The following is a 12,838-nucleotide window of genomic DNA, read 5'->3' on the forward strand; positions in this document are numbered from 1 at the left end:
GCGGGAGCACTGCTGCGCTCCCAGCACCGCACTCTCCCGAGTGCCCACGGGCTCGGCCCACTAACTGCTTTTATATCTATGTCCTCTAATTCTTATTACTGATCCTGTTCTACAGATGAGGAAACAAGTTCACAAAGATTAAGTGATTTGCACAAGGCCATGTAACAAATCCAGAGCTGGGATCTTAACCTAGGCTGACCCAGATACAAAGCCCTCCCTCCTTCCATTGCACGGCTCCCCTCTGTCCTACCTATAGACTGTTTGTTTTATGGGGCTCCTTACTGAGTGCTGTGGTCCCAGGCTGTAAACCAGGAAGGAATTAAGGCTGGGAGAGTAGGAAAATGTGTTTCTAATTATATGCCAAATTTTAAAATTGCTTTTTAATTTCTTAGTATTGAAAACACAATCTCTGGGGACAGCCTGTGGCTCACTTGAGAGAATGTGGTGCTGATAACACCAAGGCCATGGGTTCAGATCCTTATATAGGGATGGCTGGTTAGCTCATGTGGGACAGTGTGGTGCTGACAACACCAAGTCAAGGGTTAAGATCCCCTTACCAGTCATCTTAAAAAAAAAAAAAAAAAGAAAACACAATCTCTGACCTTCATTAGAATGAATGACCAAGAGTGTTATTTCTAATTCATAGAAATTAAAATGTTCATATTTCATTACTAGTACATTCTGAGTTTAGTATACAAAGAACAAAGTACATATTAATTACTTTTGGATATATAAAAGATAGAACATAACTAAAAAATGAATTTCAACTCAATGTAACATGGTAACTGAAATAAAATACCTCTCAATTCAATACAGGCTGTCCCCTATTTTCATACACAAGTATAATGCATTCCTGAAAACACATGCTAAAATTGAATATGTGAAACACCAGATAAACACACTACTCAAGGAGGAACTGTTCTCACAGAACTAAAAAGAGAAACATGAAATCTTTCATAACATTTTGAACCCACAGTTGAAAGACTTAAGTCTAATGAACATCAGAAAGAGACTAAAGATGTGACATTGAGCATCCCTAACTGATGTCACCTTTGTCTACACCGTATTAAGGATATGAAGTCCATGTTTCTCAATGCATTTTTCCATTTAGCATTCACTTTCATTAAATAAGAATATGTACTCAAATACTCAAGTTACTACACAAAAGATACTGTATAGGCAAAGATGGTCATACAAGGGTACTTCAAAAAGTTTATGGAAAGATTCATATTATCTTTTAATTCCATTTTTCTATGAACTTTTTGAAATACTGCATATCTCCAAATATTAAACTGGCTGGCTGACAATACCACCATGTAATATTTCCAGATGTTTACTTATCATCTAATAGGCAGAACTCCAGAAGTAACATATAAAGGGCATTTACACAAATCAATACATAATGAGCAAAAGTTTGGGTTTGCATGAAGATCAAAAACATATGAATGTTAGGGTTTGGATCCCCATACTTCCAAGAAAACATAAAAATGTTGAGGTCTATACATAATTGATCAAAATATAACTACAAAAGTTATTCCTATGATTCTTCCTTCTTAAGGAAATGGCAAATGCTCTCTAGGTCAAGATACTAAAGAAAAAAAAGAAATAGCAAATGCATTCCCCAAAGACACAGACATAGTAGGTTCCCAAGGATGTTAGCACAGCAGGGGATTCCCTATAGTTTTTACACACACCTATAACTATCTGCTCTATTAACAATCCCATCGTGTTATTTTATGAAGAAGTTTAAGACCTGTGAAAGGATTTTGTACCAACTGAAGTAGGACAGAACAGTAAACAAAGGGGGAGGGGAGTAGTCACTAATAGGAATGTCTTCATTCTAATTATCACTCCAACTCTAATCAGGTGTTCCAACCCAAGAAAGGGCTTTTGGGGATTCCTCAATCCTCTGAAAATCTTTTTATGTACATTCACATGTATTTAGTGGCTCCTTCTTCCATGTTCCCTCAAGAGTTTCTAGATCCCTCATTGTATCTTTTATTAAGGCAAAGATTGTATCCCACTCATCTCTGCATCTGTACCAAGAATTGCACAGGACCTGGCATACAGTAGTCACTCAAACATCTACAGCTAGGTAGATCAACAAATAAACAAATGAATATATCATTCTATCTTCCTAATTTAAACAACATTTTAGAGTTTATACATAAAGTTAGTTTTCAAAGTATAAAAATAAGGCTCGACAAATACATTTTTAACTGACTAAATAAATTCAAGTTTCCTGATTGTCCAACAGAATGAATCAATACTGTTCCCTAAGAAATAAGTACAGTTGTTTTTATACAATGTCTTCAAAAAGCTATGAGACATAATGGAAAAAGTCATCTGTGCTCATAAATATTATACAACTATAAAAATGGTCATTCTGTCCAAAATATAGATGAGTGGACAGTTTTACATATATATAATTAAACAAACATCTTCCACAGTCAACTTCTTGCTTTCCAAATCACTTCTCCTTTGTAAACTTAATTTTATGATAATAGAAAGAGATCATTTAATAAATTCCTAGTTATCTGAACTAATGAAACCATGGCTAATATAAAAAAGGGGTTTTTTTGGTTTGTTTTTGAATTGTTAGAATTGGGGAGAGTGAGTGTAAAAGGCAGCTCTTTATAAAACCCAAGTTGTAGCAACAGGGTAAAGGCAGTCTTCAATGAATTTTGTGACCTAAGGACAGAGGCACCAACTAAGAGTAAAAATGCTAATTCTGAGATGGCAGGTACCCTAAGTTACAGGATAACATATGGTAATCAATCAGTGGGTCACTGAATAGATTAAAGAATACTTGTAGTTTTATTTTGGTTTTTACTATGGAGAATAAAATGAACACTGACCTTTGCTCCAGGAAGTACTTCATTCTGTTTCAATGTGAGACTCAATTCCATCCTACCAATTAACCCTCCAATCTGCACTGGGTCAGAGGGTGCTATCTCTGGTAAATTTCTAGTTAGTTGTGGGTGTGGCTCATAAACAATTTTGGGGTTCCAGCTAGGTGACAGCTTTGGCTCAGTTTCCTACAATAATGCAATAAGAATAAAGTAACGATTTAAAATACTTTAGTGTAAATAAATTAAAATGCAAAATATAAATGTCAAGAAGAATAACATATATGGAATGTAAAACTGTATTATGTTACAATGGATAAAACAGTATATTATAGAGAAAATGAAATACCGCAATATGTTAACACAGTACACTGGTAACAAAGGCTAAAGGCAAATCATGGAAAACAATTTTATGAAAAAAAGCACAATATCTGTTCAAGTTACAGCAATAAAAAAACCTAATAGACACTGTATAATTAAGAAAACTTGATTTGTGGGCCGGCCTGATGGCACACTGCTACAGTGCGCCGCTTGGGAGCGCGGCGGCGCTCCCCCCAAGGGTTCGGATCCCACATACAGACCGGCCGTTCACTGGCTGAGCGAGGTGCGGGCGCAACACCGAGGGTTGCGATCCCGTTGCCGGTCCCAGCCCGGTACGGGCGCGACACTGAGGGTTGCGATCCGTTGCCAGTCACGAAAAAAAAGACAAAAAAAAGGAAAAAAGAAAACTTGATTTGTGAAATAACATGAAAGGTAAGTTATGGAATGACTAACTTATAAAAGGATTCTCTGCTCTTGGAAGGGATTAACAGAGTTCCTTAAATATAAAGCTTTTTAAAGACATGATTTATTAGATAAATTTTCAACAGTACACTCGCTATGTAAGGTAAATGTGAATACTGCTTGATTTCCTGTTTTTCTTGTAAAAGGATATTAGATGTAGTATACCATTTTCCCCCAAGACATACAAGAGTACTTCAAAAAGTTCACGGGAAGATTCATATTATCTTTTAATTCTGTTTTTCCACAGACTTTTTGAAGTACCCTCATAGTATCCAACATTTCTCTATCAAACTAATACACAACTAACTGGTAGGAAAGACATTAAGTATAAACATGAGTATTTTAAAATCTCTGAAATATATTTCCCCATTACTGAACATTTGTTAACTCTCAAAGCAGATGGAGACTCATTAACACATCTTATCCTAACAAAATTTAACAGCCCTCATTTAAACCTTTTAAAAATCTATGATTACGTATTGGGGGTATTTTTGTTCAGTTTTGCTTACCACTGGTGCAGTCGAACACACTGGGGAAGATTTTGCTGATGCAGAAAACTCATCCCAGAAGAGAGACACTCCAGAGAGCTGAAGTAACTTGTGAGCAAAAGCTGTGGGTTGATGGACATTAATTCCTGAGGACTCATCAGTCTCATCACAGTATACAGTTCTAAAAATTAAAAACAAAGAGAACTTACACAAAACTCCTAGAAAAACCTATTTGCAATGATAAGAAATGCACAATGCTTTTTTTAGCTAAAGGGATTTTCAAGTGTTAGCACTTTTCAGAACATGCCCAAAACGTGGGCCAGCAACACCATGCTCTACTACAGTAAATATTTTCATGAAGAGACCTTAGCTCCAAGAGAGGTAAATTTATGAGGCTCTTACATGTGGGGAAAAAAATAACTTACTCAAGGTATCTTCAAGGAAAACAATTCCTGCACTCTCTCACAAAACATCTCTTGGCAACAGTGAGACAGCATATGGCTCCAAATCACAACTCTGACATGAATGACATTTCTCAAATTCTTATATGTGTGACTAATCTTCAGTTTAAACAAAACACAGAATATGGTTCTTAATGCATGAGATTTTAGATACCATTTAAGGTAACACATCCTAACTTCAAAGATCTGTTAATAATAACTGTTTTACTAATAGGTATGTTGTATGAAAGACAGAAACCATAACATATCTGATTAAAATTCAGTAAAGGAACCCAATAGATACACAGAGTGTCCTTGGTGCTCAGTGGCCATACTTCATCCTGCTGAATTCTGTTGGCAGTTCATACAACATGAACTTAAGACACATTTTAACCTGAAATCAACACTAACATACTTCATCCTGCTCAATTCTGTTGGTAGTTCATATAGCATTAAGACACAGGTGAACCTGAAATCAACGCTAAGGTGTGTGCATATTTTAGAGCTATTTTTAGGGGGTCCAAGTGGGCATACATAGAAAACTAAAAGCAACTACTACTCTACTGCAAAATAAGTCCTCTACCTTAAAATATTAAGGTAGTAAAATATTATTTTACTACCTTAAAATAGTCCTCACAGGGCCGACCCCGTGGCGCACTCCAGAGAGTGCAGCGCTGGGAGCGCAGCGCCACTCCCGCTGCAGGTTCGGATCCTATATAGGGATGGCCGGTGAGCTCACTGGCTGAGCGTGGTGCGGACGACACCAAGCCAAGGGTTGCGATCCCCTTACCAGTCACAAGAAAAAAGAAAAAAAAAAAGAAAATAGAAAACGGTTGCTAGTCAGACTGGTTAGTGGTAATTGGCAGGCAAAGAGCCCAAGGGAACTTTCTAAAGTGATGAAAATATTCTATATTTTGATGGTAGATGATGATTACGTAGGTGATACAATAGTCTAAACATATTCACCACTTAAAATCTGTATTCTCTACTAAGTAATACTTAATTTAATTCTATATTGAGTAGGACTCTATTAAACTTACATTTTGTTAGTTATAATTTAATTAAAATAATAAACAAATCAATTTCTATCTTGAAGTTAGGAGAAGGATCTTCCAAAATAACTCCTAAATTCTTAACAGCTTTCCTCTCAGGTTTAAATCTTGATACCCCTGGAATTGGTACAATTTTTTTTTCTAAACTATAGATGACCGCTTCTTCTAATATTATTTAACAAAAGGATCAGCCTTAAACACATTATAAAATAATACATGATATAATATAATATAATACATTATATAATACAGCACTTAGATTAAGCACAGCAAAGCAAAGCAAAGAAGTCTTTCACATTAATGAAACATTCCTAAATATTACATTGTTCATATGAAAAACTGAAACTCTCTAACAGGAGTGCCTCAAATTTAGTAGCACTCAAATACAGCTTCTGTATCTGTATCTACAGCTTCTGCATCTATGGATGCAACCAACCATGGATCGAAAATATGAGGGAAAAAACTGCATAAAAATTGCCTTTTTCTTGTCATTATTCCCTAAACAATAGAGTATAACAATTATTTACACAGCATTTATGTTGTATTAAGTATTGTAGTAATCTAGAGATGATTTAAAGCATATGGGATGATGTGCATAAGTTATCCTATGCCATTTTTTATCAGGGATATGAGCATCCCAGTAATCCAAAAGAGGTCCTGGAACCAATCAATGGATACTGAGGGGCAACTGTACTTCTTATTTTGATTTGATATTAACAGAAAATTACTTGGAATTCACCACAGTATTATATTTAATTATACTCCAACTGGTACTTTTAAGTTTTCAATAATGGGATTAGAATATAACTTGGAGAGCAGCACTTTACTTTGAAATTATGAAATATTTTAATATCAGTATCTAATCTCCAAAAGCATCTTGAAATTTAATGTGAGAGTTAGAACAGGGTCATTTGTTTTCAGATATAAGAATTCTTACCTTTCTATTCGAATTTCGAGTGCAGTTCCAGTTTTGGAATTTTCTGGCACATGTTCAATTCTTAAGACAGTATCTATAAAAGTGACTTTTACTCTTCTTAGTACTAAAGTAAACAAGTAATCATCAATGTAAGAGACAATACACATACTAAATAACTTCTAACAAAAGGAATATATATTAGTTTGATAAGAACTTACAAAACAAAAAAGCTGAATTTCTTTCCTTTAAAAATATCCCCAAATCCTAACACCAAGGTCCAGGGTTGGATCCCTGTACTGGCCAGCCAAAAAAAAAAATGAACGAACGAACGAACGAACGAATGAATGAATGAATGAGAAGGAAGGAAAGAAGGAAGGAAGGAAGGAAGGAAGGATTCAATAGTTTCAGCAAACTTTTCCAATCCTTCAAAAGGCTGGGATCCTTCTCCTTGTTCATCTGTCAGTTTCTGGCTAAGACATTCTTTTGCCAATTGCATACTGCTGGTCATGAAACTTGACCAATACATAGGCTCAGAACCAGTTGCTGCAAAAAGTATGGATTAATCCTAAATAATTCCTCAGAGTTACAACCATGCCATTTCTTAAAATAACACATTTCAAATATAAATTCTCAGTCCCTCACAAGATTTTTAACATCATGATGTTACCCAGGGAAACAATATTCTAGAAATTACTTTTGAGATTCAAACATTACATTATAACTGAGATTAAAAAAAAAAATCACAGATAAAAGTCCAGAGACATGTGCTCTCATTGCATATTATATGTTTACCAAATATTAATTGGCTTATTTATTCAATAAGTATTTAATGGGCATCTAACATGCATGGTGCTGTTCTAAATATTACAGAGCAGGGGTTGACAGCTTGTTCTGTAAAAGGCCAGACAGCAAATATTTTAGACTTTGTGGGCCACATGGTCTACTCACAACTACTCAACTCTCCCACTATAGTGCAAAAGCAGCCATAGAGAGCAAATAAATAAGCATGGTTGAGTTCCAATAAAACTTTATTTAAGCAAACAGGTGACAGGCCCAATTTGGCCTGCAGGCCATAGTGTGCTAACTCTGCTGTAGGAGATAGAAAAATAAATTATGAATTCTACCCTCAGAGAGCCTACAATCTGGTGGAAGAAATAAGATATGACTAAAAGTATTAGTAGGCAACTACTGAATATCAACAGAAAACATTATGAAGTCTAAGAGAAGAGGAAAATTCTTCTAGCTGAAGGAATTAACAGAAAATCTGATAGAAGTAGCAGTGACATAGGCTTTGGAAATTAGTAAAAATGTAGATAAAACAGAAGAGCATCCTTGCAGGAGGAAACACATGAACTGTGAAAAATCCTTTCCAGATCTTCCCTCATGAGGAAATTCTACCACACCTCCTTCCATTATTCCAAACAGACTGACAGAGATTACTAGTTATTGCCTTCCAAAACGGAATTTAAAAGCCCTTTTAATGGAATATCTTAAAAGGGTAAAATATTTAAAAGTCTGATTTTCCCTAGGGAAGTATTACACCTACTTAGCACGGTTAAAAAAATATTCTTGTAAATTAAATATCAGATTATTAAAGAGGCTTTCTATGCATGCATTATCAATTTTCAAAATACAGGTCACTATAATTCTACTAAGAATAATTTAAACGTTGGTGTTTCAGGCAGCACTTGGATTATAATTCCATCATTGCACACCTACATATCCTTCACCTGGGTTGACCAATGCTATCTAATTCCATCATTTTTTTACACATATAAGTAGGTATTCTACTGTAAAGAAAAGCAATTCCTTCTCTCTGCCAACCTTATATACTTATTTATTTGTATCATTATGGATTTAAGGATTTTTTTTAATTTAATAGGTTATAATCCATTACTATCATAATTATCTTTAATATTAAATTTGTCCCAGAGGTGGCCAATGAAGCCCCTTAAAGCTCAGTCCTGTGTCCTTTTAACATTTCTCCATCAATCTTTGAGCACTCTTCCTTGCTTTCTGGCAGACTACTTTAAATCTTTAAGACAAGTCAGTTTAGATAATTGGTACAAATAATTAAGTAAACCAAATCATCTGTATACTACAGTTCCTGTAAGTAAACAGAGAAAGAAACAACTCTAAAGGTATAATCACACACATCCTACATAGAGCCAAGTCTTTAATATTTTATCAACCGAAAATCTCACAAATACAATACAAAGTAATAAATCAAATACTGAATTCAATTCAATTAGGTTACTTTCCTAATCTCTGAAAAAATAAAAACAGAAACAAATAAAACAGAAGTAAATAGCACACCTACCTAGGCGAGGTCTAGGTCGAAAGACCATTTCTAACCCTTTCACCTCCAGTGCACAATTATCCTGTAGCAAGGAACCCCATGGAACTGACAGAGAAATTGACTGAATGAATCCTTCAGTGACTTCTAAAGGTGCATCTGCTGACTCCAGGATTTCATTGAGACACTAAAGAAAAAAGCCAAATTCAATTTGAAATCATACATATAAAAACACAAAATTGTTAACTTATTCAAAGATGCTGAATACGCCCACACATGTCAGGCACTGGGGATAAAGAAAGCAGAGATTAAGATAAAGATGATTCCTGGTCCTCACTAAGCTTACAAGATAGTATACCATGAAAGAGACACGTAATTAAAGTGTGATGAGTTGTATGACAGAGGAAATACATTGTGCTACTTGAGCACGAAATCATATCTAACCTGGAGATTCAAGGCAGGCCACCTGATGAAGTGCTGTTTTAAGGTAAGACCAGAAGTCTGAGAAGGAACTAACCAGGCCAGGCCAAGTGGTCCAGGAAGAGACAATAGCATGTGGAAGGATTAAAAGAAAGCAGAGGTCAGAGAAGTACAAGCATATATATTTGAGACACAAGAGTATTTGAAAAAGAAAAGCTGCTTTAGATTTTAGCAAGGTGCTTTAGGTTTTGCCAGCAGAGATAAGTCCAGATAGATGAGACAATGGGATCCAAAAAGCCTTGTAATGCTCATTAAAGAGTCTGAAATTTATCTCAAGATCAATGTGAAGTCATTAAAGGATTTTAAGCAAGGCTACCTTGATGAGTTTCAAACTTTTAGTGGGCCCCTCTTGCTGACATGTAAAACCTTAACTGAAGAAAAGCAAAACTCCGGCAGGAAGGTTATAATAGAAGCTATCAATATTGGTTTGGCAAGGATAGCAACACTGAGAACAGTTAGAAGTAGAGGGATTTTTGTAATTTCTTTAGAAGCAGAATGAGTAATTGCATCATGAGGGATAAAGAAAAGAAAAAATTAAGAATGACACCCAGAAGGAACTAATAATGTACAAAATTATAGTTAGATACGAGAATAAGTTCTGGTGTTCTACTGCACAATAGGGTGACTACAGTAAACAAGTGTATTGTATATTTTAAAACAGCTAGAAGAGAGGATTCTGAATGCTTTCACCACAAAGAACTGATAAACGTTTGAGGTAACAGATATGCTAATTACCCTGATTTTATCATTACACAATGTATACATGTATCAAAACATCACACTGTACCCCATAAATATGTGCAATTATTATGAGTCAATTAAGAATAAAATAAAACTTTAAAAAAAAGAGAATGACACCCAGGATGTTGGCTCGGGCAGTTGTTTGGATAGAGGTACCATTTACGGAAATGGAGATGGAGATGGAGAAACCTAGAGAAGCAGGTTAGGGGTGAGATGAGTTCAGTTCCAAAGTGTACAGTGAGGAGATATCTAGGTGGAGGTGTCCAGGAGGCAGCTGGATATTCTGGTCTAGAGCTTAGGAGCATCATCTGGACTAGAGATAGAGATGGACATTATAAACATAGGGATAACAAAAGCCACAGAGATGAGAAGAGATGCCTTTGGGAACTTACATAGAGTAAAATGATGGGAGATCTAACACAGAACCCTAAGAAACCAACATTTAAGAAACACTTTCAGAAGGAGGAGACTGCGAAGGAAACTATGAAAAAGGCAGACAAAGAAGAACAGGAAAAGTCAAGAATGTCTCATGTCCCAGAAAACCATGGAAAGACAATATTAAAAAGAGTGGTCAAGAGTGACAAAAACAAACAAGAAGTCAAAGATTTTTAAATGTGATTCCATGATATTTAAAGTATTGTTGACCCCATCAAGAGCAATTTCAGCAGAGAGATAGGGCAAACCAGACTACAACAGAAGACAGATTGGATGTAAATAAAATTAGCAGAACAATTAAATGCAATTTGGTTTGTTTGTTTGTTTGTTTGTTTTTTACAGTGTGCTTTTTATTTTGTTGGGTTTTGTTGCTGTTTTTGTCTTTATTTTGCATTTCTTTGCCACTGGCCAGAACAAGGATCCAAACCCTGACCTTGGTGTTGTAAGACACACTTTAACCAAGGGAGGCAAGCCAACAATATACTCTTTAAATTAAAATAACAAATATTTGTTAAATGCCAGTTTACACGTAAAGTACTTTCTGTGTGCTATGTTGCATGGGGTAGTGTTCTAATTCTTTTTCTACACCCTAAAGCTAAATAGTGAGATTTGATATGGCTCATGTTTTATCTTTGGAGATTACTATTTTAAAAAGGCTTTCTTCAAGCTGAAGTTTGTGTAATCCTAAAGACTTTCCAAGGAATACACGGGCGTGGATGGCTTTAAGGCGTAAACATGCAGATCGTCTATCTCCAAATACATTCTCTCCTAAAACTGAGAAGAGTACATACAGTGGTGGCATTATATTGGGTCTCCCGTCCCATGGTCCCCTTGTACAATCTTCCTTCTCCCACTCAGTCAAAAAAGCCACATCTTTCTCCCTTCCTATATCCTCCTTTAGGTGCTAAGGCATAAAAACCTCCAGGCAGGGCCAGCAGTACAATTTCTGATCTTTCCCTATCTTATACATTTTTTTTGGTGTAAGAAATTCAAAGAACGAAGTGATACCACTACTGCGAAATCCCTCAGTTCTCATCTACTGATTTACGACATCAGTATTTTTCAAACTTGTGTCAATTTTAAAAATTTAGAATAAAATTTATGCTGAGCCTTACTGAATTCTCTCTGTAAATATATTCATCTATGGATGCGTGAAATAATTAGGGAAGAGGAGAAAAAGAAAATTTCCAATAAAAGTTTTTGTGTTTAAAAAAAAAATCAGAAAAAAAGTTCTTGTGTTTAATTATCAAAATGCATAATAAATTTATACCAGTTTGATCAACTACACACTTATAATAATTGTAATAACAACACAATCCAGAGGAAAAATCTTAACACTTAAAGGTTAATGATTATCTGAAGATACTGATAAGATGAATATGGTAAGCCCTAGAGTAACCACTGAGAAAATAACTAAAAAAAAAAAAAAAAAAAATATTGTTAAAGGAAATGTTACACTAGAAAGTATTCATTTAATGCAAAAGAAAGCCCATTATCAATTTTAATTTACTCACATTTTTATCTAGAGAAATGATAACTATCAGTAAAATATTTAAGCATAAAATATATAAATTATGAGAGAATTTTACATAAGGAGTAGAATGGACATTTGAGTACAATAGAAAAAGATACGATGTCAAATTTCCAAATATTAATGAAGAGCTTGTTCAAGTATTTTGAAATGGATAATGGTGGGTATTTAGAGTCTAATAAGCAAAAAAAGTTATATTTTTTATAGCAATACTTCCACACAAGTTATCCTCTATAACTATTTAAACTTATAATAAAAAAAATTTTAATCAAATTAAAAATATACAAGGGAATACGGTTTAAAAAAAAATTAAGAGATAATTGAACAAATGTTTAAAGACCACATCTTTAAAACACAGCTTATATTCAGGTCCTAGCTCAGTCACTTACCAGCTGGATGGCTTTGTACAAGTACTTAACTTCCAAGTCTTAACTTCCTCATCCTTAAAATAGGGCTAGTACCTATTTCATAGGGTTATTGTTACTATAAATGAGATAATACATGTAAAGCTACCATCATCGTTCCTGATACCAAGTAAACACTTTTTAAATGTTGGCTATTCTTTATCTTCCACAGTGCTTACCTAATAAATTTTGAGCTTTATTAGGAATTCAAGGTGTGCTTGACAATTAAAGAAAAGCAAACATTACACGTTCCTTTTAATACTTATTTCTATAAGATTAACAGGGAAAAGAATACATCCTTATCAATTTGAACCAAGGCATGAGAATTAAAATAGAGATAAAATAGAGCATTAAAATTTGCAAAAACTAGGGCTCGCAGTTAGCTCGGTTGGTTAGAACTGGGTGTTTAGAACACCAAAGTCA

General features: G+C 34.8%; 1 protein-coding gene across 1 annotated transcript in view; it reads right to left on the reverse strand.

Annotated features, from left to right (window-relative positions):
* Positions 1-12,838, reverse strand: part of ATG2B (autophagy related 2B) — a 64,729-nt gene that overhangs the window by 47,877 nt on the left and 4,014 nt on the right. Inside the window, 5 exon segments of the mRNA XM_008590487.1 lie at positions 2,791-3,038; positions 4,142-4,301; positions 6,550-6,657; positions 6,924-7,071; positions 8,849-9,011. Of these exon segments, the coding sequence (XP_008588709.1) occupies positions 2,791-3,038; positions 4,142-4,301; positions 6,550-6,657; positions 6,924-7,071; positions 8,849-9,011 (827 nt within the window).

This window comes from Galeopterus variegatus, unplaced genomic scaffold, assembly GCF_000696425.1.
Source record: "Galeopterus variegatus unplaced genomic scaffold, G_variegatus-3.0.2 Scaffold6147, whole genome shotgun sequence".
NCBI classification, from domain to species: Eukaryota; Metazoa; Chordata; class Mammalia; order Dermoptera; family Cynocephalidae; genus Galeopterus; species Galeopterus variegatus.